Source organism: Trachymyrmex septentrionalis, unplaced genomic scaffold, assembly GCF_001594115.1.
Source record: "Trachymyrmex septentrionalis isolate Tsep2-gDNA-1 unplaced genomic scaffold, Tsep1.0 scaffold50, whole genome shotgun sequence".
In the NCBI taxonomy this organism is placed as follows: domain Eukaryota; kingdom Metazoa; phylum Arthropoda; class Insecta; order Hymenoptera; family Formicidae; genus Trachymyrmex; species Trachymyrmex septentrionalis.
This window is the reverse complement of record NW_017305673.1, coordinates 538115-566073: the sequence shown is the minus strand read 5'-3', so window position 1 is coordinate 566073 and position 27959 is coordinate 538115. Positions and strand designations below refer to the sequence as shown.

Here is a 27959-nt window from a genome sequence, read left to right as displayed (position 1 = left end):
TTTTACTCTGTACTGTTGTAAAGTATTCGTTTCTCAGTGACCCTTCAACCTAGAAATGTCGAACTGTCGAACGGTCATTACTGAGCGTTTCTATTTTTTAGTTTTAGATTGATATTACATTTCTTATGTAAGAGAGATAGAATTCTGAATTCTTTTACTTTTTAATAATTCTGTCCTTTATACCGATAAAATATTCGATTTCTCTTATCATAATAATAATTTATTCATTTCGTCTTTTAGTCTAAACGCTGAAGTGCGCATTTATATACTATTGGCCATCTCAATGTAATCTGTAATTGACTGCATCATCCTCGTATGTATCGAAAATTTCTGCTTGAATTAACAAACATGTCTGCGTGTAACTTTTGAATTTAATTTTTCGAAAACATCTTGCTCGTAGTATTTCGATTCGCAAATTTCGGGACATCGTGTATTTATATTTGGACCTCTGTGTTTAGATATCAACGAGTGTGTGGTTGATAACGGCGGATGCACGGAGGTGTGCGAGAACACCGACGGGAGCTTCTTCTGCGCTTGCGACGGGGACGAGAAGGCCCTGTCATCCGACGGGAAATCCTGCGTAGGTACGTGCTCCTTGACAAATCACTTTCCGTCCCTCGTTCATTTCACAGGAGACGTGCCTCCGCAGTGCCGGTATAGCACGATGATCGAACGCGATGGGTGAATGCGGACGGATGAACGCGATAAGTGAATACGACGTTACATACTGGGTGTGCCGCCGGTCGTTGCCGCGCTTCCCTTCGCTGAACAATTTCAACGCTCTCTCTATCTTGCGAGAAAAAAAAGTTTCTCGCCCGACGCCGTTTCCTCCTTCGTCCGTAAACTTTTTAACGTTTCTTTCCAATTACATATAACTTTGTAAATCTGCGCAAGTAACGCGTTAACGGGAGCGTACAACCGGCACCCGGTTAGTCGCGGCGCATCCGCAAGGGTAGTATTATGCAAAGCTGTCACGCAGGAGCGACTTCCACTAGGACGCGTCAGTCGCGATAGGTCCTTGCTCCGACGCCGCCATTGGCATCTGTAATTCCTGTCTTATGTGCATACATATCGTATTTGATACGTGGAAGCGTTGCGCGGCTGACGTGGCTGACATAATACCGCGGCGATGTGGAGCGTTCCGCTTTGAGCGCTCGTACATACGTAGATTACGCCCGGAGCCCGCGAGCTTTATGAGCCATACGTGAATGCTAGGCTCGCGTTGACGCACGCTGTTAGTTCGAGGTAGGTGCACTTAGTGTAAGCGAGCCGCACAATCGATATCTGCCAGCAATGAATATCCGCATGATCGTTTATTTGTTCTCGTGGGATGAAGTAACATTCGCGTTCAAAGAAAAGGAAGCGTTTTGTCCCACTTTATTCGCATTACGTATCAGAAATTGAAGTGGCTGATAGCATCAGAAGTATAAATTCGACACGAATAATGAAATTTAATGTACTTAATCGCGGAATAATATCTAGTTGTATTGATAAAAGCGATCCTAATCCTTTGATGCCACTCTTAGCATGGAATACCTGAATTCCCAATTTGAATTATTCTTCGAATATTTCTACAGGTCGTCATTTACTCTTATGTCGATAATTTAACTGAAGCAATTTAACTGAAAAAAATATAAATTTCGTTCATTATTTAGTAAATTCTTACGTTAATATGGACGTTTATTTCGAAACTAGAACTGACTTTATATTTTAACACGTATGAAAATTGAAGAATAGCAAAATGTTATTTAATTCAAGGGATTACTCCTTCGATATCTAACAATGCAAATTGTAACTTTTTACAGAAATACATTGTCTTGCTATCGTGCTATATTCCTTTATGTCTAGTGTTTCGATTGAAAAAATATATTACAATACGTTTACTTTATGCGATACTCAGTGTGTTTTACTTGTGACAAAACGTGCAACGTGGTATATTGAAGGATTAAAGCTTTTGTGGAAAAAAATTCTTCGAGTTACAATTGCAGAAGTAACGTGTATTATTCTCTTTCTTGAATCGGTGATTCCTCGTTGGAGCTTTTGCGTCGCATATGGATTTATATCCCGGACTATAATCCATGGATGGGATTGTAAAAAATTTTTTTTATCCCGTTCATTCCAGACATAAATAGTATCGCGTGCCTGCCGTTAAATCCGGTCGATCGCGGCTATTTAATATGCTCCCGATCAGCCACATCCAAGTTGTGGCGCGACAGGCGAAAAGTGCCCAATCGACCTAGCACGAGGTGCTTTCTGAAGTGCCCCCGTGGGTATCAGCTACGCGGTGAGTACGAGTTGACCTGTCGATCCGACGGCACCTGGGACGGACCGCAGCACGGAAAATGCGTCAGTGAGTATGGAAGTTTCTAAAAAGAGACACAGTATGTGCAATTTATTGGCGTGGAATAACGATTTTCTGTCTTTCTCTCCGCTTCTCCCGATTTCATTTAACGCAACCAGGTATTTCTGAGTTCGCGGTACTTTAATATTGACAGATAATTAAATTTTCAACGAAGCGATGAGTTCTTAAAAAAATATTTAAGTTTCATTAAACTTTTCTTTAAAACGGTTCCAAAGTTGTTTTTGAAATTGCGATCTGAAGAATTCCCTTATTTTTTTCCTTCTTCTCAAGACAGTCGGAACTTTGAGAGACGCTCGACTGGAAAATATAATGACGAATATATTTTAATTATACAGGATAGAGTTTTAATTGTACAGAACGGGATTAAAACATTGACGATTTTTTCAATGAATCAACGATATGGAATATACAACTTAAATATAAATTTCTTACATGACAAGAAATTAATATTTAGATTACATTTTATATACCATCAGGTTTTTTTTTTTTTTTTTTTTTTTTGGCTCAATCTGTAATACTCACAAAATTTCGAGTACTTGTTTATATATCGGAAGGCATGCCTGTCTGTTTCCTTTTATCAGAAATAGAAAGAATCACTAAAAACATTTTCGCGTTTTTTACGGCCGCCTGAAAAATTGATGCGACATATATCGGCGATGGAATCGCACCGTTCTTTCCCTCGCGACAGGATACAGCAAGCCCCGATTGGAGTGTCCGAAGGATGTCGTAGCCGAATTACCTCCGGGCAGGGACGAGGCGTTCGTGACCTTCGATCAGCCGGCTACCGATCTCGATTGGTTCCGATACGTGCGATCGAAGCCTTCCTGGGGTACGCGACTCGAGGCCAATCTGGAGCCCGGGGTCCACGAGGTCACATTTTTCGCGCGACACCCGGTATCGAAGAAGCAGGCCAGCTGTGTATTACGCATTATCGTCAAAGGTAATTAATTTGCGCGGATGCGTGTTAACGACGTATTACGGCTATAAGCCCAGCTAACGATGATTCTCGTACGAGCGCTCGTGATAATCACAGTCCCCTCTACAGCAAGCAGAAATGGCAATTATTAATTCGTAATTGCCCAATCGCGATGACCCACCCCTGTCTCGACAATGTATACACGTGCCTTTTCGTAGTTACAATTATCGCGATTTTCGTTCGAGCGACGCCAAATATGAATATCTTTGCGGTTTTTTTCTTTTTTTTTTCAACGCCCGCCGTTTCGTGCTCGATAATTTTTTAACGCTTTTGAAAGGACCGACTGCAAAAAAATCACTACGAACGATTTACCACCGGTTGAAAACCGTTTAAAATCAAACGCCAAATATTAGGTTCCCGGAAAACGTGATCATTCACTTAGGGTCAGTTACTCCACGGTAATCCACGATACGCCCCTGCATTAATTAATTCGGATTATAGAGATTGCACTTTGCGGAAGATAGCGGATAAACGTCTCCTGAATCACGCGAATCTTGATTAATAACAGATGGAGAAGGTAACGCGGTAGGTCGGCTAATTCCATCGGAGGAACATATGTTAAATAAACTACAGCTCGTAGAATGGAGAGCCGTACATCATTTAACCGTCGCGAAACTTCGCAGTTTCTCAAATGATTAACAGCGCGAGATTGAAATATTCCCTTCCCTTGTCTTCCCGTTTCTTGGCGCGCGAGATGATAATTCGCGGCGAGGACGCTCGCTCGGTGTAAACACTCGTCGAGCAACGGCGAGCTCGCGCGCGAGTTGGCAAATTGTTACGTCGCCTCATAAACGAACGTCGTCGTATCAAAAGTTCGCCGCGTCTCCCGCCCGTTAAGACCGGGGCGTAGAGATCCGTTAGATGCGTCTTAAGAATATTACTCCCCTCCCCCCCCCTCCCGCCGTTTCCCCTCCGGTACCCGCCACCCACGACTTACCCTCCTGTCTACTCCCCCCCCCGAACGCATCTTGCTGGGACGTGAGCGAAATACGGGCGGCAGCTCGTTGCATCGCGAGTTAAATCCTTATATGATTCCGCGCAAACTTACTTCTCGTGGCAGAAACCGGTAAATTATTACCGTACTCGTTAAAAAAAAAAAACCCTGCTACCTTCTTTTACTCATTACTGCAACGCTACTCGATTTCCGTTTCGAGCGAACAACGCGTAGCGTGTAGAGAAATGCAGTTTTCATAACACGTACATGCAGAATCGGGAAGTTACTTGTAACGTCGTTATGCTGTTACAATTTTTTTTTTTTTCCGCCAGTAACAAATAGGGAACGGAGTTCACATTTTTTTGCCTGTAATATACAATTTTATAATTTAAAAGGCTTTTCCGTTCAAAGGCTCAAACTGAAGCCGAAATATATTAATCATCAACGTTTTTTTTTAATCTTTGCGACTATAATGTAATTGTCAAGATTAAATTTTATTAAAACAGATACGCACTGTTTTCTGCGTCGACTTTTAGCGTTCATTTTATTTTTGTTTTATTATCACATTTCCTTATTTGTAGCACAGTTACATTATCGGGATAAAAGTCATTAATGCAATCGTTACTTTTATTATTGTTTTATTATTATTATTATTATTTTATACACTACAACAGTGACACGACTCAAAATACAAAATGTTCTGGGAAATGAGTTCGGAATCATTAAAATTTTGTAACATTAATCTTAAATGTGCAATTTTACATAATGATTGTAGACGAATAAAAGTATTTTCTTACTTTTTTTTCCTTTATGTTTTCCTTTCCGTTATTTTTCTGCAATCAACTAAAAAAAAAATGACAATTTTTAAATTATATTATTGCTGTAGCAAATGAATGCTACGATATGTATAATACACGGAAGTGCATAAACTTGTTTTCATTATATTGCGAATGACAAAAACCGTTATAGATCTAGCGTTGAACTGTCAATTAACGACACCTGTTACAAACAATTGCGTGCCATTAAAAGATAAAAAAAGGTCATCAAAATTTAATGAAAGAGCAATAAAAGCTGTAGTCATTCGTCAGTTTTTGAGTAACGGTAACAAGTTACTTTTTTAAAATCAATTGCAAGTAACTTTTATAACAACGAGCAACTTTTTAGAAAAAAAAAAAAAGAAGAAGAAAAACAGTAACGAGTTATTTTTAGAAAGTAACTTTTCCAATTCTGCATATACGTCCGAAGTATCTTCAGAATTTGGAGCGCATAAATTTGTTAAGTAAAAATGGTGGAAACAATCCGAAATCCTCGGCTGTTTACCCCCTCGAGTGAGCCCTTTCGGACGATTTAACACCGCTGCATTCCGGGCGCGTTCGATGCAAGGCTGCAGGTTTCGTTTAACCGGGCGGCATTCGAGGATTGCGATTCGGCGTTCCGCAAATCTTATATAGAAGTACAACGCTCTCATTTGCGTGCCTAAAAGTAAGTTGACGAAACTAATTTAATGCAAAACTCCGAAGCTTTGCTCACTCATTCACTGACACTCGGAGCCAACGGGTTTTCTCAGGAAGAACGCTGGCCTGATTCCGCGGACGAGTCCGCTCGCCATTTCTTTCTCACGGGCGGTAACGAGCGAGGGACTTGGCGCATGAATAAGCTTTTCTAGACCAACGGGTGTACGATGCAAAAGAGAAAATATCAAATTATCCTCCCTCTCTCTGAGAGCATAATTCCCCCCTCCCCCTCCCCCTCCCCCCTGCCCTCGTCCATTTGTTTTCTCTCTTGTCCGGAAAATGAAAAATATATTTACCGCGAAGGACACGCGCGCGGCAGCAGGAAAACTTGAATTAAGCTTATGTCTTCCTCTCCGCTTTTATGACTCGCAACGTCACGTTACGCACGACGAGCGGTAAATGAACCTCGCTTCTCTCTTCACGCGGACCTCTTCCATTTCGCCGTACTTTTCGTGCCCGCGAATGCGTCAAGTCACCGATTCATCATTCCATGACGATGCGGAAATCGAACTTTCTGACATCACAACGTCCATTCGATTCGATCTTGCTTGGGGGGGGGAGGGGAGGGGAGGGGAGGTAGTTTTCTCACACCCCGCAATTTCCTCGACGCGGCGCGAAGAGGTGAAACTAGCAGCGCAAGAGCCTTGCTGTTACTTCATTTTGCTAATCTCCATAAAGCAAGTAGACTCGTTTTGCGCATATTTTTTTGCTACAGCCGATGAGAACTTGGCCCTCTTAATCGTCAATTTTTCAGCGGTATTATAACAATTTCAAAAGTTTAGTCGACTAAACTGCAAAATTTTATCCTTAATTCTATCTTTAAATTATAAAATTTATAATATGTACTATATTTTATTGATATTACATTATTTACTTGAGCGGTTTTCTAATCACATTTTCCGTACTCCTCATCTTTGGGAAATGAAAAAAAACTTATTGATTTGTATTTCATTCGCTGGTCAACCGGAACTTTTGCAATCTTTCACACAACACTTCGGCATAGTATTATATTTCACTCATGTTCTTTAAAAACTGCGAATCGGTGTATTATTCTGAAAAAGCAGTAAATATTCACTGATGGCAGCACCAGTTATAAATGTAGCTGAAATCACCGATTCACTTTGAGAGAGAGAGAGAGAGAGAGAGAGAGTACAATTACATCATTCACAATTATTTCACAATTTATATCACTTTTCATCAGAATTTGCATCATGTGCTATCATATGACAAGTACGCGCGTAACAAAAATACTGAAATTAAGGTCAGCGCGCTCCCGTGCGCTGACCTCATTTCAATTACAAGTACATCATGTTTACTTATGGCCGAGTTTGTATAATTCCGAACTTTTAGGTGGCGAGGCCCCGAAAGTCAACAATTGTCCGAGAGACATCGAGGTCGTCGGGAGGAACGGAACGGCGATCATGTGGACGGAGCCGACCTTCACGGATAACGTGAAAGTGACGCGGATCAGCAATAATGAGGTAATTAAGCGTCGGATTTCCCCCGTGGAATTTGTATTAATTTTGCGAAATCCGTCGCGAAAACCCAAATAATGAGTTCGTTTTGGGTGAGGCTGCAGTATTCCAGCGGTAGTCCTAATTACGGATGGATAATTGTAATTGACATTCCGATACGCACGTTCTATAAACCGATGTCTACATAATTATTCAATAATATCAACGTTATCCGATCCGATTTGATTTCCATCTCGGATATTCGAGACGGTAGTAGACGTGTCGTAAACAAAAATTCGTTGATACCTCGATAAACGATGTTTACGCATTATAAAAAAACATTTGTTTTAATATGTACATTCGATATACTCGGTATATATACTCCGATATATCGGTGCAGCGAATGCACACGTTGCGAGGACTTAATAATCGCTCGAATTGGGCGGAACGCGATTTTCAGCGACTCGTTAATATTTCACAAGCGTGAAAATGCCCATTACGCGATATTATCCAACGGAACATATCGAGATTGCCGTTTTGTAAAACGAGGGAAAATCCGCTGGTAGAGATACGGATGCGATAAATTAAGTTCTACAAATGAGTGATCACGGATGCTTTTCTCACGATAATGCTCGCGAGAGCGCGCGTTACTGCCGTTTACAGAATTTCCTTTACAGAATTGCGATAATCGGCGGCACACCAAATGACTTGATTAATTAACGGTGATATCCAAAATTAACGCGCGATATCGGAATGTGTGCACTGTATCGCCGGCTTTAATTAGCTTGTTTGCCGACGCGCGTCAATTATTGCCCGAATTGTAACCGTAGCTCCGCGTCATTCGTCCCAAAACCGACGGGCTTTTTGATGAATAATGCAAATTTTTGCTGCGCCGAGGTACGAGTGTGCAAAATTCTCGGTACGGGAAGCCGCGAGCGTAAAATTAGTTAAGCGTAGTTTTCCACTATAAAAGAGAAAGAGAAGGACAGGACGAGGATTTTGGGGAATAAATCCGGCAGGAAGTGAAATTCCCACGCTTTGGCCCGTGCCAAAAATTCTCGTGCGAAACTCACCACCACCACCACCCCCCCCCCTCCCCCGGAAGGGTTGATATTCAGCTTCCCGGAAGTCGGCGGCGAAATTTCGCACCGCAGATCTGCCCTCCTCTCCACCCCCTTATCGCCGCACTCCATCCGCGATTTGTCGTTGGCGACGATATTTTTCCGTCTTACCCTGCCGCAGAGTCCGGGTCGTCGCTTCGACATCGGCGGTCACAAGATCGAGTACGAGGCGAGCGACGACGCCGGTTGGTCGAGCAAGTGCGTCTTCGTCGTGGTCCTTCGTCAGGGATAAACGGCCGGAGAGGTGCGACGGGGAAGAATCAGGGACGCGAGAGCGAGAGGAAGGAGGAAGAGAGAAGAGAGAGATGGAGGGAGAGAGAAACGAAGAGGAGAAAAGAGGAAAGAAACAGCGCGGAAGAATAACGATAAGGTAATATAAATGGAAATGCTACGGGAATCGGGTATACACAGACCTTAGTTCCTTATGTAGGCCCCGTAATGGATTCCGTTTTGTCCGGCAGGTTACACGCGGGAAAAGTGAGAAAGAGAAACGGATCTCGTTCCTCTCGTACTGCTGCAACCCCCCTTTCTCAGCCCTCTTCCCCCTCGCGTACTCGCGTAATGAAGTTTTAAGACAGGGATGGAAGTACGTAACGATTAGCCGCTAGATTTATGCGATCGAACTCCCGTCGACTGCCACTTTTGATAGATAATAATAATGTAATGATAGTTCGTATAGTGTTGTACGAAGCGTTTCATTGTAAGAAGCGAAGATCATTTTTGCGCAGATGGGGGTAGGAGGTGGGATTTTATTCAGATAGAAATGCGAAAGTCTCGATGGCTCGTACTAAAGTTTTCATAACAGAGTCTGGCTGCAAATGATTTTGTCAAAATCCTACTAGAGGAAAGTTATTATATATTTCTTCCCTGCATATATATTACCTCACTTTAATTACACTGTCTCCAACTGACGATCGATGTAATTTGTAATATTCCCAAGCGGAACAACGAGTCATTGTGATATCAAAATGATGTCAATATGACTCCAAAATGATTATCAAAAGTCATTTTTTTCAATAATTTCATTTTAATGTCATTTTGTTCATTATCGTGATTTCTTGTTTTGCTTGGGTTAGGTTTCTTCTTTATTAATGAACTCTATGAATTGGTATACAAACTTATACCTGTTTCACTTTAACTTATTGCACTAGTATACACCAGTTCAGAGAGTTCTCTGATAAAGAACAGGTCTAATTTCCAGTTCCAATTTACAATCGTTGAATTGAAAAATATATCGTCGCTATCATCTATAACTTTAATTAAGCTTATAGAGTGGGACAGTATAAATTAGAGTGAGATAGTAAACACACAGGGAGACAGTATATATATATATATATATCTTTCTCTCTCAATAGGATTTTGCCAAAATCGCTCATGGCTGGGCTTTGTTATAGGAAGCTCTAGCTCGTATAAAATTCCCGTTATATCGCTCGTGTAAAATTCCTGTAAAATTTTCGCGCGAAGCTAAGCCTCCAATTTTGTTGATCAACGGCTATCGCGGCGGTGCATTTCCTACCTTCTCCCCCTAATCACCATGTTGATTGCAATTTTTTTATTGCGATCGCGGGGAAGACGGTGCCAGCTACCAGCTACATAATACGTTAACGACATGCATTACGCTGGGCGAAACTCGCGTTATCGATTCCTGCCGTACGTTGAAATTAACGGGCGCCGATTACGATACGACGTCGTGCGAGCTCCCGATAAACTTCCGTGTGACATAACGTTCCTCGCGAATATATTCCGTAGCAATTAACGCGGCTGTCTTGCGTACGAGGCAAACCTACCACCCCGATTTCTTGCCGGCGACAAGATTATTCCGCCGAATATATGCATTCCACTGACAAGACCAGATAATGGAAGATCAACGCGCATCGCCGACTAAATCATACGCTGATGTCCCGTGCGAACTGACGCGGAATGTGGCCATGTTAAATCGCAGAAATCATCGTGATACCAGGGCTGATATTTAGGAATCGTACTGATAGAGAGAAAAGTATATAAATAGAAAAAGTGAAAGAGAAAAATCAGCGTTTGATTTTGAGATTGAAAATGTCTTATGCAGTATGGATATATCGCGGCAAAACAAAGTATGGTAACGTAATACTGTTTACGCGGAAAGAATAGTTGCTAGAGTACCTAAAAATGTAACTAGACGCAAAATCTGAAAACAATTTTGCTGGATTATCAAAAATAATTACGTAACGATGTTCAAGCTGGTTGTTAGAATGCCAAAAACTTGCAGCGTTGCTCGTCACGCTTGAGTGTCGTATATTATTTTGGTAACCCAACAAAATTAGTTTCATCTGTATCCAGCTAAATTTTTAGGTACTCCAGTAAAATCATGTACAGTTCGTTATACAACTTGCGAAACCATGTATATTTCGTACACAACTTTAATATTATGCTAACTTGTTAATGTTTCGCGATGCGTTTCGTTGAGCGAAATATCTATAATTTTTAACTGACATTGCCCTTTTTCTTTTTTACAGTACGCGCGATTAATCACCTACACTTTTCCAATTATTTTTGTTACCATTACGAGAACGTTCGCAAATTTCGATTGTTCGGCAAAAATTAGTTGATTATCAGAAAATTATAATTTTTCCTCCTTCCTTCCTCCTTTTTGCAATCTCGCTATATATATTATATTAAATGGTGAATAATAAATTCTCGAGGTACGAGAAATGAAAAGTGTAATTCCACGAAGTACAGTTGCGAGAGGTCTGTTTACAGAGTTGGCGCGTCGAATAATTAACTGCAGTCTAATTACAAACGTTCTGTCACAGGCAAAACGCGTGTTTGCAAGCAACAGAAATTCTGCCTTCTTAAAGCTTCCCAATTACGAAGCCGTCGTCCTCTTCTTGTCGTAAATGATTATCAGTTACCATTTACTCTCGAGAGACCGATACGAGAGACCCGTGTGCTTGTGCGAGCTTTCATTAATGCGCACTCGCGCGAAACCAACAATTGTTCACGTTTGCGTCATTGATCAATTAATAGTGCTCGCTTATGCAAGCTGGTAGCGATCGGCGTATTTAATAATCACGGCGCCCGTTCACGAATGCGGTTCACTAAACGACGAAATATCGTGATGGTATAACGCAAAGAAGGGTGAGGACTACCCTACGTAAAGTCAGCTCAGATCGCACATACGGGTGTAACTTTGCGTCGTACTATACATATTGTAAGATCGCACCGCATTTAAGAGAAAATACGTAGCGTTTTGAAGATTGTTCTCCTTTTAAATTGATTTCTCGTAGAATGCAAATAAATTCGAGAAATTTCGTATATAAATAGTCCTTTTTTTTTTTTTAATGTAGAGTTACATATAAAACTTAAACATTCCGGTCCACAAAATTATCCCCGCCAGAGTGCGATCCAACCTCATGTCGGTAGCGTATAAGAAGATAGATAGATATTTCGTTTACTATTTATTAATATTCCTCTACCGTCACTCGCATATCATTGTTACGATAACGATCGATTGTCATCGTACGTATATTAATATAGATGTATAAAATTTATGTATTAAATATACGTGTATACATATATATATATATGTACGTATGTATATTACAAAAAAAAAAAATCGCCATGCAATCTGCGCTAACCGTCGCGATTCGGCGCGGCCGCAGGTACGGCTGTTTGTTATTATTATTGCATAACAAATTTATCGTTATATACGATTTTATTGATGTCGCTTATTAAAACAACGTCGCGCGCACGCCGTGTCGCGTCGGTTCGTGCGGACTCACTTATTTTATATTATCTACTTTTAAATGGTATTATTGACGATTGGCAGACTTATTTCGTTGCTGATCTACTTCGCTATGCGGAAATAATCTACTGCTGCGATGTCACTGACCGAGGCACGAGTTCTGAAGTGTCTTGACAAAGGACGCACTGATTATAAGGAAAATTGGATCCCAATGAAATGACCCAGACAATATACATGTTCGAAATGAGACAAAAGACATCTTAAAGACATCTTAAAGACGTCTAAAAGACATCTTGAAGACATCTTAGTCCAGGTCCACAGTCTTGTTTTAAGAGACTGTAAGTTGTAAAGCCGCCAAAAATGATCAATCACAATTGAATATGAGAAAAATAATCGACTGTGATTGATCATTTTTTGCGGCTTTACAGCTTACGATTTTTTAAAGGTTGTGGACTTGGACTTAAGTGCGTTCCGATTTTGAACTTTTTGTTGCTTGAGGAGTTACGTTTTACATATAATGGATGAAAAGATGTTGCAAACACAAATAATGCACAGTGTTTTTGAACTATGGTGTTCAAAGGTGCAACCGAAATACACATGTCCAAAATGGAGACATAAGATATCCAAAAGACACATCTCAGACATCTTTGAAATATCTCACGGTATGATGTTTTAAAGATGTATTATGTTACAATTTTGGATATAGCGCCGTCTGGAAAGTTTTACATTTTCGATGCACAGTGGATCAAAAACTATTCATTATCGAGCCCCGACATATTTCTTGTTCGCCATATTATACGCTATAATATATGTGAAAATTAATTAATTTCACGCCAGAATCCAATTTTCCGTATAATTAATGCTCCCTCCGCGAAAATGTGACAATTCCGCGAACGTATGCCGATTATATTAATAGGTTCATACGTTCCTTCATTTAAAAATCGTGCGCAGCGAAAGTGTGATAACAAAAAGTGGATACCTCGAAAAAAATAACGCGACCGCTTACGAAACCGAAATACCAGTGCCCGCGAGTATTACAAAGTTACCGTATTACATCATTTTCTTTTAGGCTACACTTTCCGGCGAGTTAATTACACCAATCGATCTTCGTACTAGTTGTGTGGGTACGCGGAGCAGGAGCTCGCAGCTGCCGATTTACACGACAGCCTATCCTTCGGGGGAGAGACTGGCGGAGTTAACTTACGTTCGCCTATTACATGTCGTTCACGAGCCCTTACGTGCAGCATTCATGCCGGGGCGGCAATATTCTAGTCTCGACGCGGCCCGCGCCGTAATGAGTCGGTAGCGAAACTACGTGATCGGTCCTCGTGGCGCGTTGCCGATATTGCCGCTGCTGCAGCTGCTGCTCCCATTCCTGCCGGAGGGGGTGGTATTGTTGTCGGCCTGGATGTCGATCTGAGAACACACGTTTCTCTATTATCGAGTCTCGTCGACGTGTGCAATATACGCGCGTAACCAGAAATATTATTTTCGAAGCCGAAGAAATGGCCCCTTTCATCATCGCGATAAATATTTTTAACGTTTCTTTATCTTTAGAGAATTGGGGAGAGAGGGTTCTATTTTTCAAATCTTACCTACAGCTTTTTCTTAAGTAGGATTTCTTGTAATTCACTATTTCATTGTACTTCTTATCTCAGAAATATGACTCACTGTCAGCGTTACCGTAAATAACTTTTCCATTCTGTAAAAAGTTAGATTATCGTCTAACTATACAAGAAGAGTACAAGATAAAGAAAACTGGTAAGACACTTTAATTTCTTCCAGACAAAATTTCGAATGAATTTAACATTTGACGTTCCTAATCCATACTTAAATAACCGTATGAATATAATTTGGTCCCTTTTACAGCTTAATCCTTAAATGCTACGCTAGGGGAACAATTATATACTAGATATATCAACCCAATTCGATTACTTATAATTTCCATATAAAAATGAATATATTATAAAAGAGCTTTCTTTCAATCGAAATGCCAGACATTACTGAGAACGGTAATAATGGTATCAAAAGTAAATGTGCGTATTTTTACTAATAAAAAAAAGTAATTGAAAAAAGTACTGAAAAAGCATTGGAGAAAGAAAACCGTACGTCGTATCGAAAAGACGTTTAAGGATTAATTATATAACTTTCGCGAGATGAGACAAAGGACTTCCACGTAATAAAGATCTTTTAAGTCATCGTAATCATGAATTTTCAAGGTGCATCGAAAGCTTCGATTACAATAGCTGCAATTAATTATACTGAATTGCCTTAACTGACGTTATCTCTTGAGAGGTAAAAAAAGGACTTCAGATAAGTCGATGTCATAAGCTGAGCTTACGTCGAAATGCAGATGCAATGGAGTCGTTACGAAAAAGCGAATGGGAAAAGTGGAGAGGGGGCGAAGGAGAGTAAAAGTGGCAGACAAAAACTTCCCAAGCACCGGGTATACAGTCGTTAATCATATGAAGTCAATCTACGTCAGATTACCAAGATTGATTAGATACACTGAAAGCCTGATGCATCAAAGGGTTCGGAAGGGGATTAAAGTATGTTACGTCGATGTTCCATGTTACTTCGGCGCTTTTGACAACGTTGTAACGCGGTGGCTCCCAATATCAGATTCTATGAATAAAACAGAGCTTCGTGTTGGCGCGCAACAACTTTCTCCAAATAGGAATTCGATAAGCAAATTTAAAGATAGAATTATAGAAATTGTGTGATGAATTAACGTACTTCTAATTACATTTTCTCATTGCTATTACTGTTATTACTGTTATTATTGTAATTACGAAAGCAGCAGAAGACATACAGAAGTCAAAGACAATCCCGCTTCGCTTTGATAAGTGGTCGTCGTCAGCTTGGAAACCGCTTTCAGCCCGCACATTGTCATTGTGTCCCGTTTTTCTCTTTATGTCTTATTAGCGAGCAGTGGCGCTAACACGCCTAAGAGACCGCAAACCATAGCGTATGTAAATCATGCTGGCAACACCAGGCTGAGAGAGAGAGAGAGAGAGAGGGGTGGGGAGAGAGAGAGAGAGAGAGAGGGAGAGAGAGAGAGAGAAGAAGGAGACGTCTATTCGAGCTGTTCATTAACTACTTCGTAGTGCGCCAACAGCACTTAGCCGTCGGTCTATTGTTACGATGCGGATGTTAGCCCTCGTTGTAAGTTCCACCATGTGAATGACCACCGAATGTAGCATATATTTATTAGTGCTGCAGTTGCGTAACAGTGTTACGTGCAGTAATATATTATTATATTGTTTCTTTTTTTAAAAGAAAATAAAAATGTGTAGGAATAGAAATTGTCGCGATCATGAAATCATATTTAGTAAGCCAAAATAAAAATTGTTGTGATCACGAATGTATTAATTCTGTGTCGGTTTCTAATTTTATTATGTTATATTCGTTTTAAAAGAAAATTGAAGGTGTAAAATGTCTGTTTACTATCATAAAATTATAATAATAAATACGATATATATTAATGTTGCATTTGCATAATAGTTTACAGTAACATATTATTATATTACTGTTATATTATTATATATTCTTCCTTTTAAAAGAAAATAAAAATATGTGAGGATATCAGTTGTTGTCGCAAAATTATAAATTGTATTTAATGAGTGAAAAATTGTGATCGCGAATGTTAATTAATTTTTTGTCGATTTTCAATTTTATTATTCGTCAATTTTATTATATTATCCTTTATAAAAGAAAATTAAAAATGTAGCATATGAAGTTAACCATCAAGTTAACTTCATAACCGAAATTATAAATCGTATTTATAGTAAATACTTATTTAGCAAAAATATCATAAATCAGTTGTCGCGAATGCATTAATTCTTTGCCGGTTTACAATTTTTGCCAGATTTTTAGCAAGGAGTCGCGGCCGCGAAATCGTGCTATTTCGAATCGTATTTTAACGTTTGTTATTACGCATGCAATTTGGCGATAATAATAACGCCAGCAGAAATATAAACGTCGATCGCGATTTTATCTGCTTGCCAATTATTTCGCGCAGCGCTTTGTTTTAACTCCCACCGTTTCGATTTAAATGAGTTTACATTTGAAAATTCGTTACGCCTGGCTTAGCGTGCAACGAGCCGTAACTGCGAATCGTTTTGTAACAAAGACTAATTACATTAAAACATGCTGTAAATATTAACGTTTGCATCAACAAGATATGTATTTTCACGCAACGATTTCCGTACTGGAATACGACAGTTTGTACAACAGCTCGGGATTTCTTTCGATTCTATCCAGCACAGTTTGCAACTCCTGTATCTCCTCGGGTGACAGCGACGTTCTCTGCTCCGACAGGATGGATACGGCGTCGGAGAGGCTCAGGGACGCCAGAGCGACGCCGTCTTTATCGCCCTGATCCCGGAGGCCCTGTTTCAGCATCTTAATGTATCTCTTCAGGGCGGAATTCATCGCGAGTCCTATTTTCGAATCGTGCCGCGGAAGTTGCAATTCCTCATCGGCACCGCGACGACGACCCGCGTTATCATCCTTCGCGAGGGATGACGCCTCCGCGGACGGAGATTCATCGTATCTCATTTCGTCGACCGTGCCGTTTGATCGAGTATTCAATTTCATGCCGTTTAATCCGCTTTTCGTCTCGGAATTTGCATCCCGCAGTGCCGGATGCGCCGCCACGGCGGCGGATCCGTGGAGGTTTTCGGAAAGGCCGTTCACGTTCGCGGATCTCGCTCGCGGATTTCGCATAATTTTCGGCATTCTCGATCGCGCGATGTCGTTGGCGCTGTTAGATTTTACGCCGTTTCCCATCCTCGCGCTTCTACCTCGTGGAATATCGTCGCTTCCCGGAGCCGCCGTTCCCGTATTCTCCCGCGAATCGATCCGGGACGTAAGCCCCGCGAATTTCCCGCTGTCGGGGATCGCGGATTTATCGTCGGTATCGTCGGCCGGGTTTAACACTTCGGCGGATAATTCAATCTGCGGGCTTAGCGACACGCCTTTCGAGGGATTCTCCGCGCTTCTTAACCGTCGCCTACCTCCACCGTGATTTAATTTCAACCGGTTCTCCACCGGTCTATCCACCGCGGACGGCGACTCGGGGTCGAGTCTTAGCGCATTATTCCCGGATACCGGCCTTTCTCTCGCAGCGTCGGTGCCGGATCGGCTCGTTATTAATTCTGGCTCCTTTGTCCCCCAAGTTTCGCTTTCAGTTACAGGTGCATTAGCGAAGAAAGCGGCCGGGGTGGACGAGCGCTTCCCCGGGCGACCCGGCGTCCGTGTTGCAGACGACAAAAACGACAAAGCGGCATTGTCAGCCATTGTCGAGATCGCCGTTCTGCCGGCGGACATTTTTTCCCCGGGGGGCGAATCGGTAATCTTCAAAGTTCGTTCCTCTTCATTATCTTTCACCATGACGCCTCCGACATCCTTTGATTTACTCCGCTGCTGCCCACACGGCCGCGTCGTGAAATTCTCTCCGCGTTGCTGTCGCTGTTGTTCGCTCGTCATCCCGATCAATTCTTTTCCCGCCGACGCAACGAAACTCGCCGCTTTTGGACTGGACAACGCCGGATTACGGCTCGTCGAGCCATTCCTTGCCGAGGATTCCCTCGAACGAAACTGCCCTCGAGACGAAACTGTCAATTTCTCCCCCGGCAGACCACTTCCGCGCTGCGGTCGTCTCGCAACCCTCGCGGCGGAAATCTCCTCCGTAATATTTCCTCCGTATTTCCTGTTGAAGGAGGTCCTTCGGTTCCCCGTCATCCAAGGGGGACGCGACGACGCGCGGTTCCTAGGACTGAACGATGACTCGCGCGAACGACACGACAACATTTCGTCCTCCCGACGTTTGCTGGATTCGCTGCGGATGCTGGCAATCTCGCTGGCGGAGCTCACCGAAATAAAATTTAACCTCCCGCCCGCCTCCCTTTCCGCGCGACGTTTACCCGACAATGGGAGGGCGGCGAGTGGGTAATCTTCCAATTTTTTCTTGGATTCGCGCGAACGACTCGGTCTCGGAGGTGATCCCGTAGCTTCCCAGCGTCTTTCCAGCGATGTAGCGGCGCGTGATAACGTGAAGATCTCGCAGGTATTTCCAGCGCTCGCTGGTCGATCGCTGTTTCTCTTCGTCGACGATTCCTTTCTCCTTCCAGGACCGGCGAATCGCGAACAATCATCCTCCGCGTCATGTCCGAGTGTCGCTTTATCGTCACATTTACGTGATCGCGCCGGAATCGACCTTCTCAAAATCGGCACTTCCGATCTTGAATCCTGATTGCTCGTCGCGATCGCAGGAACGTCATTCAGTGGCGATCGAACGCAGGGATTCCCATTATCGTCCACGACGCTGGGTAGTTTTTGAGAATTGCCGTCGACGTTTTCCGACGAAAGATGATTTCTGCTGTTTTCGCGATCGATACCGTCGTCAGAAATCGTTGCCGTTTCCTTCTCGCTGGTCCGCGGTCTTCTCGTGCCTTTCGACAAGAAATGATCCAGCGGATGAAGACGTTCGGCGTTCCTCCGACTCGTTGCATCGCGACCGATGTCGTAGTACTCCTCCACAAAGTCGAAAAGACTATGATCGTATCGGTCGTTCAATCGTACGCCGATCACCGAGTCGGCCGAATTCAGATGCAGCGAGTTCAAGACGACGTCGCCCGGCGGCTGGAAATCGTCGTACTGCTTCCTCAGGGTTGCTTCGATCAATTTGTAACGGTAGGCTTTGTAATCGAGGTTCGATATGTCGATTAGCGGATGTTGCGAGTCCACGAGGGACGAAGGACGATCCGAGGATGGGCATATTCGTATTTTTGATCCGCTCTCGCCGATCTTCCGATCGACACGACGAATCCCACGTCGACTGGAATTCTTCGAGATACCGCTGTTGCCTCGCAGAGTCGGCGTGGAATTGATCCTGCGAGCGGATTCCGGATGCAGGCTGGAACTCGACGTGGAGTCGGCCAATTTGATTGGAGCCGGATAATGTATCAGTAACGAACGATTGGCACGGTCGTAGCGGCGACGATGCCTGCTGGTCTTCGTGAGGGTTGTCCTCAGCGGCTTGTCCTGCACGTAACGCAATATTCAATTTCACTGAGAAAATAAGTAAGAAGCCACCGTAGCAATCCGTTGTACTACGACGTTGAATTTCCCCTTTAAAAGCCGGGAGAGGAAATTTTTCGACAAAACTACTTTAATCTCGTTCCGAATCTTTTTTCGCAATTATATTCGCTTCTTATAAGGGTGGGGGGGTGGGGAGGAGGGGGGGGGAGGGATCCTTCCCTCCCTATAGAGGGAAAAATATTCTCACTTCTATTCTGACTTCATAATGCAGTGGCTCGGTTGTAGTTGTACATTATCGCCTTCAATGGATTCGATATAACGGTATCGCGCGCGGTTTGCATTGTGTTATAAACGCGAATGTTATATCACGGTTACGCCGAAAGAAATTGGAAAATTTACAGTCCAGCGCGGTGCTTCCGCTCGAACACCGCGGAAGCGTTATCGATGCGCGGCCGCGCTTTTAAAGCTGCGGTTCCCGAACGCGAATTTTCCGAGATAGCGCCGTCGACGAGGGCGCCGTTACGTCGCGTATGAAATAAAAGCCGAAGCGCCGTCCCTTGGCTCCTTGTTTATCGAAGGAAATGCGCCGGACGAATAAAATAAAAAGAAAGGAGGGGAAAAAAAAAAAAAGAAAAGAAACGAATAAAAACGTTACACTACCGTTCGTTTCTATTTCAAGCCGCGCAAATCCCGATAAGAGGCAACTCGCGTAACGTTTTCACGCCCGACTATCCTATATACCGAGGGGTAAGCGGGGTGGGACAATTTATCAGGGCACGTACAAGGAGGAGGTAAACGCGCACGATCAACGGCGCCGCTAACAAGATCGTCAGGGCTAAAGCGAAGGCGCTCTCAGCCAGAAAGGGTGGTGTCGATCGTAAGGTTAAGACGAGTTTTCCCGGCACCAACACGTCGAACATCCCGATCGCTTGTTTCCCGGAGCCCCCCCCCTCCCGTCGTAATTGCAAATCACCCCTCGTCGTTTCTTTCGCACGTTTCACTTTAGACCGCCGATCGCAGGGCTGCGGATTCTCTCGACCGGTCGATGCCGCCTTCGAGAAGTTGACTGCCATCAACGGTGTCTTCTATAATGGAGTACTATCGTCGATAGTCGATATCTCCGGTCTCGAAAAGCTTCGTTCTCTTCTCCTTCTTCTTTTTTTTTTTCCCCCTTTTTCCACCTCTCGATTTCTTTCTCCCTCCTCGCAGCCTCATCCGCCTCATTCGGGTCGGCTTCATTTCAAATTAGCTCAATTATTAATTTGCGGTTACATGCTGCGGTTTACGCTTCGATCACTCATTTCATTGTTTATATGCATCGTCTCACACGCTTTGCTTTATTTATACGTGTAAATAATGATGTTTATTTTATAATCCATCGCGCGTATATTTCTTTTTTTTTCTTCTAAAGTAATCTAAAATAATCTGTTTCTGGTTCATTTAAGTCAATACTAAAAGTGTCAAATTTTAAGATAGATTTCCATTCGTACATAATTTCATACGTCATGCATTTTCGTATAGATAAATATGTACATTAGTTTATTTTACACGGAATTATTAACGGAACAGAAATTCTATAGCTGAAATCTCTGACGAGAATTATGGATCACAAATTGGATTTTCGAGATATCGTTTTAGCATCAGGATATTTAAATTATTTAGAAAGTTAATATTTGATCGCGTCAATAATTAATCCCGATGAAACATGCACTCTCTGGGTCGTAACACGTACAAGCACTTACAATTGTCGGTATTATACGTCCTGGCATTGTCTGGACGACTCGGAGTCTGCCGGGTAGGCGGAAGTTCGCGATAAGGGGCCTCAGTGTCCGGGTAACCGTTCTGTCGATGCTCCGAATGCCGCTGATAAGCTCCCGAGAAGATTCTGGTGTATCTTAAGTAACAACCGCTCGGTATTTGCCACTGCAAGTCGAGTTAAGATACTCTTCTTGGAATCTCATTGACCTCGCGTGTAATCGCGTGAGCACTCTTGTGTCTACTCACCTCGTATGAGGAGCTGGGCACGGACTGGGGCGATCTGCCAGGGCACATCAGCATCCTTCTTCTGTAGAATCTCGGCTAAACGAGGAGATAAGTGCACTATGAGACCTTCTACCTTCCCGCATGAATTTCTCTCTCTCTCTCTCTCTCTCTCTCGCGCGCGCTTTAATCTACGACGATATCCTCGAAAAAGGGTCCTTTCTAAGAGACGCGCTCGTGGTAGAACCATTTCTATTGAAACTGACTATAAAGGATACCGGTGCTTCGATATTTTTGTCGGGTCGAAAAGCCATTACAACTAAAACCGTTTACTAAAATTGAAGCAGTAAGATGTCTCGCGTATAGATTTATGTAATCCAGAAAAGGTAGATCGGGTATAATGTCCGTTTCTATCATTGTATTGTAGATTAACTTTAATCTCGGTTTAACTTTGATCTTTCTTTTCTAGTTCGAAGAATTAGAAAGAGATAAAGAGTAAACTAGATTGTGATCGAAGTTGACTCTTTACAGGCACGCTCAGTCTTTTTTTTGGCCGAGGCGACATTTCAATCTTAAATATTTTGGCACGAAATTCAATTTTTTAAATAAAGTTTTCTCAATATATATTTGAGTTGAACCGATTAAAAACCTATTTAGCGATGTAGCGAAAAAATGTTGAAAGGTAATCCTGAATTTTTCTGGAATTTTTAAAAATCTAGAACACACAGTAAAAAATTTAGACTGGAGAAAAAAGGCTCCAGAGTGCTTACGGAATAAGTAAAAATATGTGTTCTTACGAGGGATTAACCTACATTGATAGAAATTGGTTGAAAAAAATGATCTGCCAGAATTAATGCGCGAAATATCTGCAAAGATAATTTATTCATCACTCACCTCGGAATCGAGAACATCCGTGGATTCTGCAAGTATACGAAACAACAAGTGTTGGCTCAATTGTGTTCTCCATCGATAATTACATTTATATATTTGTGATAGAAAAATGTGTGACGCTACAATATTCCACCCTGGGAAGGGAATTAGCGATGTCGCGTCGCGACGCTGTCTGCGTCGCGACGCCATTCGTGTCTACGCATCGCGAAGCCCTTCTCGGGCTACTCCCGCGGGGCACAATGGCATAAATTTACCTCTCACGTGTATCGAGAAATGGCATTCGGCTCGATTTCCGGCTGCATCCGAGGCGACGTAGCGCACATCGTGAATGCCGGGATACATCACGTGTCCAGGTCCCTGTGCGAGACATACGATAATTAACTTTTCGCGCAATTGCATGGAAATTTCCTCTGAGGAAAATATCCGTTTTGTATGTGCAAAGCATTGCCGGTGTGCCGGCGACTAATCTTGTCACGTATGCGACGCATCGTATTCGTCCAAAATCGGACACGAGATTGATGTGAAACGCGATCGATCATTTTCCTTCCGTTTTTCATCCTTCTTCAAATCACCCGATTAAAGACGATCGTAGCACGACGTATTCTCCCCGTCACTTCGCACGATTCTTGTTTCAATTTGCCTAATCAGATTAACCGTCAGGTTACATAATGTCCAAGGCCATTTATAACCAACGCTATCGAGAGTGCAAGCCACCAATTATCCACGGACTGGTTAACACGAGGATAGGATAATCTCTGTTATTACGTTAATAAAGTACACGCACGCTTTCCGCGCCGAGACGCCAAAAGGATACAATAAAAACAGGACGGAAGCGTCGGCCGGCAATGATTAATCATCCAGCTGGTTTTTCCTACGGTACCGTTCGCGAGGAAAATCGTAGATACTATCCTCCGTCGCATTGCAGCAGTTTCTTCGTTGGCTCTCATTTTCTCGAAACACGAACGGATAATTAATGGACGATATCCTCGCTCGATTAATATGCCCGATTGTCAACGGCAAAAGGGGGTTAATTAACTTCAAGGTGAGCCAACGGATGACTGAGAAGTCTTCCGACCGATCGATACCGGAGACATAAATTTGCGAACAGAGTTTAAGGAAAACTGAGAAAAATTTCGTAGATATAAGGAAAGATCGTGACACGAAACGTTGTATCCGAACAGCGAATGCTGATACGGGGTTGCTTCTTGACGAGTACGTACCCTCGTTTTATAAACGTGTCTCACGCCAATGTTATCGGTGAAGGTCGGTTCTTGCCAGAATATCAGACGATTTCGTTCCCCCGGGCTCAGTCTGACCTCGAAAGACACGGGACACATAGTAACCTTCGGGTTTTCGGTATCTGAAAATACATATCGTGGCATATCCTAAGAATGACCGAATTCTCTCGTAAAATCGCTGTTGTACAAAACTCATTTAAAGTCTCGTGCTTTTTACCGCAATACTATTTGCGCAACCTATTATTATTAGCAATATTTTTGTTTTTCTCTATCTCTTTAGATTTTAATATTCGTTAACCTTCCGCCTGTGATCTGCATTTTTTGGCACGAACGAAATCTTTCTCTTAAACTTCTTCAAAATAAAGGAGAGCGGAATCTGCCGTATCCTAAAATATTTTGTTAGTAGTGAGGTCTTAAAAGCCTAAATTTTTTCACATTTTTTTAAAAACCTAGAACAACAAAAAAAAACTTGGACAGGACAATAAAGGTTCAGATTATAGACGGAGGGAGTAAAAATATGATTGCAGAGGTTTAAGATTCTTCTATGAATAACAGGTAACTAGAACATTTAAATTTGTATCACATGGAAAGGACAGTTTTACTCAATTATCTAAAAGTTAGTTTGATACAGATCTGAAAATAACTTTGTTCAACCAGCAAAATACGTAGTTACGTACGACGTAAAAAATTTCAGCGTTCACGCTAATTATTCTGATGCAATCAAAAATTATTTTTAGATCCGTCTAGCTAAGTTTTTAGCATATACTTCAGCAAAAAAAAACTATTCTTCCCGTGCATCTTGATTACGGGATTGTAAACCCATTTGTTATCGTACTACGATGTGTATTAAATATATATTCAAGATTTCACGTGATCCGGTGCGTTCTCGTAACAAGAGCCTCTTTTCAATGGAACTCCCAACAATCTTGAATAGTCTCACATAGAAATGTAGAGCGAATAGAAATCGAGATAAAGCGGAATATAATAGACGAAACTTGGCGAAGCTAAGCAGTTTTTGAGACTGCAAAGATCCACGAAGGAGCACCAACTCGCGATTCTCGCGAGTACGTCCGATCGACGCGAGCTTATTCGACGTAATCGCGTATCGACCACGATGCACTGGCACTCCTTCCAGCCGTTGCGTTGCGGAGAGAACTTGCTTAAAGCGAGTTTCACGAACTTTCAGAATGAGTAATTAAGCGGGACGGGACGCGGAGTGCACTTCGCCGCGGAAACTAAAGTTTACCCTCGTCGCGTCGGGACGATTCGAGTGTCGAGCCGATTCCCATCCCGATCGATTGTCCCCTGTGCGAAAAGTTTCCTCGGGAAAAGTGGACAAATCGAAAATAAAAGGGAACAGAGTGGTAGGTGGAAACTTCACGGGATTTTGATCCAAGATTGATAATCTATGAAATCAGAAATTCCGCATCGGAGCTGTCAAGTTTTCTGGTCCCATTTTATTCTTATCCGCTCAATTGAACTCCCAGGAGGGCACAGTTGGGAGTTAAAAGGAGAAAGGTGTCACTCTCCGCGTTAAAATATGTCAAGTTAAATCCTTTCTCATTATATCTTTTCGTCGCTGACGTTGAATTTCAACTATAGATTTTATTAGCGTTCATCGGTACGCTTGTTAATAATTTCTGATCCTTATTATAATATAATAACGTCCTTATCAAAATTTAATACAAGAAGGTAGTGATTAATTACTTGCTTTGAGTATTAAAAGCATTGAGCAGCAGTGCTTTTAATATTCAAAATAAGTAATTATATTCAAAGTAACTATAATTAATCATCATCTTTCAGTATTAAATTGGCCATATTAAACCGAATTCCTATGAGGGAGCGGAATGGATATAGTTAGCGTAAGAAAAATGTGGATATAATTTATTATTATTTGCTTCAATGATACGTTTACTTATACTGTTTATAATAGCGGTTCTTATCACCGCGATGATACTTAGCGCAAGAAAAAGGAGCTCGCAGGGAGGAGATCCATTTTCCTTTCCACTTCCCAAAGCGAATTTCTTTTTGTTCCTGATTTCTCTCTTATGCGCTGGACTTACCGCGAACTCTTATCACGATCCTACAGGTGCTGGTGTAATTAGAGACCGGCGACCATGCCGTGAAGGTAACGACCGTCGTGCCCGCCGGCAGATTCCCTTGCAATTGCTTTGCCCATGAAGGTGAAGCATGTACGTATCTGAAAAACATAAAAGGGGAAAAAAAAAACAAAAAGAAGGGAACAAAGGCCAGCGAGATAGACATGCAACCGAGTTTATTCGATGATTATTCAAACAACTGTAAACTATTTCGTTTTACATTAACAAATAATAGATTAGGAAATAGAGAAACTTTGGATACTTTTTTATTTTACCTACATAGAAATTTCTCAAAATCGTATTAACCAAAATATCGAAAATTTGACACAAATAAATATTTGTCAATTAATATCGCTCTGCTACTCCACTAATTGGCAGATCCATTTTCATTCTATGAATGGAACTCTCTGTCCAGAACCGAAATAGAAATAATTCGCGTCACTCTGTCTGACAAATCTAAAAATAGAATTGCGTAACAATATTTGAGCAAGGTAAGTCAACTAGCATAAATAAACAAAGCTTGACAGCTTTACATGTTTGATCAGAGCGGATTTTAATCCCTAATAATAAGTTTTACGGGAATCCTTATACCTTCCAATTCGTTTAAACTGCGCGCCGATTATTTGCAACCTTGAAATATAGTCTTAAATTGAAGCTGGAGTACGTATTATTACAAATTAAATTGACAAACAATTTATTAATACCGATACTAATGAGCATCTTAAAACATTAAGTAAAGAATTTATCGCGGAAAATATTATTAAAATAAATCCATATATTTACACATTTTTGATGGAAAATAGATTCGAGTAAGATTATATACATTAAATTAACAAGTAATTTAATAATACTGATCGATGCTAACAAGCATCTTAAAAGACTTTAAAGGATTTATTGCGGAAAATATCATCAAGGTAAGTCTATATATTTACTGTTTTTCATGGGAAATAAATTCAAGAGTACTATAAATTAAATTGATAAGCAATTTAATAGTACTGATCGATGCTAATGACCATTTCGAAACACTGTAAAGAATTTATTGCGAAAAAATATTATTAAGATTATTAAATGTATGTATTTTACACACATTTTTTGGATGGAAAATAAATTCGGGTCGGATCAATTTTGGTAGCCCCGAAATCGAAGATCTCTGCTCTATAATGCGCTTCTTACCTCCACCAATCCATGTTGGACTTTGGTTGCGGGAAAGTTACACGTATCGTGTTTTGCCTAGCCGGTAATTCGACGTCCATGTCCTGGGGGCAGCTCACGAACGGTTGTGGCGTGTCTACAGAGATAAAGTCGATAGTTAAACTCTTGATACCGATCGCCCAATTTCCCATACTATAACACGATAAGAAACTTCGATGGCGAGCAATTCCCATATCATTGGCCGATAGTGTTCAAGAAACGTTATTTTACTCCAGGAAGTATCACGCCGTGCGTGAAAAGGTTTATCACGCTTTTATCGGTTTTACACGAAAGATGTAATAATAATGCAACCGTTAGATGTACAGAGAGTAAAAACATTAATTTCAATGATACACAATCGACTTTCTTTTTGTAACTGAAAAATCCATAATTTATTTAATCTATCGTTAAATTGAACGCGAGGATTCTCGAGGTTATCCTCGGTATATCCCGTTCTATAGAATCTAAAACCGTCCTTTATTTATAAAGCAGCCATAAACGCGCGTAATATCGTTTGATGCGAGATAGGAAACCACTTAAAGAGCGCCGCTCCGGAAAAGCGTCTCTTTCAAAATGGGAGCCGATTTGAATATCTTGTGCCAAGATATGGATTTCCGAACGATAGCGGCTGTAAACAAGCAAAAACCGGAGCGGCATGAAACGGACATAGAATCAAAATCTCCTTTCCATTTAAACGAAACAATTAACGTCACGGAGGAAAGAACCGCGAAAATGTGCGCGGGAATGAAAAAGCTGGCAAAATGGATAAAACGAACGAGAGGAGAGGAGCTGAAACGTAAAAACCCGCCGGTCCGAGTAAGCTCGTTAAGAGGCGGCGTTAACGTATGATCTCGTTAGCAGGCAGCCTCTACACAGGAACTTTGTATTATTAAAAGCTGCTCCGAGCGGCATGACTAATCTAGCGCGTCCAAGAATTTTCGTCGTTAAATTATTTGCTCGGTTCGGGCAATATTTTACGTTCGATCGCGCATGACCGAACGGTTCTCTTTATGTAAATTGAAAAGAATAACGTCTTGAAAATCGAAGGGAAATTTAATGAGAGCTCCAGACGTCTCCCCCGCTTGGCGTAACGTCATAGACGTAATATAAAGTATAGACTGTGCATTCCCTGATCTTTGTACTTCAACTTTCGTTAAAAAGAAAAAACGCAATATTGTATCGCATCGGCATCTCTCTTCAACTTGCTCTGAGAAAAAGAGCAGTACCTGCGGTACAAATCAAGCTACTGTACATATTTTGTTCCTGAATTTATAGTGACAACTTCATAGGAATGCACAATTTATATTTATTTATAATATACTGGAAAAACACGCCTTTCCTGTATTAAGCTACTGCAGAAAACTGCAGACCGAGAAAAGGAGAACAAGGAAATACTTTTCTAATCCTTTCCTACTTACAGTAGTAAAATTAGAG

The 27959-nt window shown here is 41.7% G+C and overlaps 3 protein-coding genes across 3 annotated transcripts in view; 1 reads left to right on the top strand and 2 right to left on the bottom strand.

Annotated features, from left to right (window-relative positions):
- LOC108751629 overlaps positions 1–9301 on the top strand; it is a 26831-nt gene extending 17530 nt beyond the window's left edge. Inside the window, exons 8-13 of the mRNA XM_018491912.1 lie at positions 459–584; positions 2123–2350; positions 3051–3302; positions 7137–7267; positions 8483–8731; positions 8823–9301. Of these exons, the coding sequence (XP_018347414.1) occupies positions 459–584; positions 2123–2350; positions 3051–3302; positions 7137–7267; positions 8483–8593 (848 nt within the window). The 3' untranslated portion in view covers positions 8594–8731; positions 8823–9301. The remainder of the gene's footprint in view (positions 1–458; positions 585–2122; positions 2351–3050; positions 3303–7136; positions 7268–8482; positions 8732–8822) is intronic.
- A 2377-nt stretch (positions 9302–11678) lies between these two features.
- LOC108751615 (fibrillin-3-like) overlaps positions 11679–27959 on the bottom strand; it is a 47406-nt gene continuing 31125 nt past the window's right edge. The window contains exons 15-22 of the mRNA XM_018491887.1: positions 26508–26622; positions 25299–25435; positions 23218–23357; positions 22252–22354; positions 22001–22026; positions 21131–21205; positions 20869–21049; positions 11679–13498 (exon numbers count right to left, since the gene is read on the bottom strand). Coding sequence (XP_018347389.1) covers positions 13317–13498; positions 20869–21049; positions 21131–21205; positions 22001–22026; positions 22252–22354; positions 23218–23357; positions 25299–25435; positions 26508–26622 — 959 coding nt within the window. The 3' untranslated portion in view covers positions 11679–13316. The remainder of the gene's footprint in view (positions 13499–20868; positions 21050–21130; positions 21206–22000; positions 22027–22251; positions 22355–23217; positions 23358–25298; positions 25436–26507; positions 26623–27959) is intronic.
- LOC108751614 lies at positions 15886–20216 on the bottom strand. The gene is made up of 2 exons (XM_018491886.1): positions 19909–20216; positions 15886–19129 (listed from the first exon to the last, which is right to left on the bottom strand). The coding sequence occupies exons 1-2, from the start codon at positions 20197–20199 to the stop codon at positions 16274–16276; spliced, it is 3147 nt and encodes a 1048-aa protein (XP_018347388.1). The 5' UTR covers positions 20200–20216; the 3' UTR covers positions 15886–16273.

Coding starts and splice junctions, on each gene's coding strand:
- LOC108751614 (XM_018491886.1), bottom strand. CDS start 20,199: ATGGCAGTCAACTTCTCGAAGGCGGCATCGACCGGTCGAGAGAATCCG. Junction 19,130..19,908: donor TGCGCGTTTACCTCCTCCTT/GTACGTGCCCTG, acceptor CGTTACGTGCAG/GACAAGCCGCTGAGGACAAC.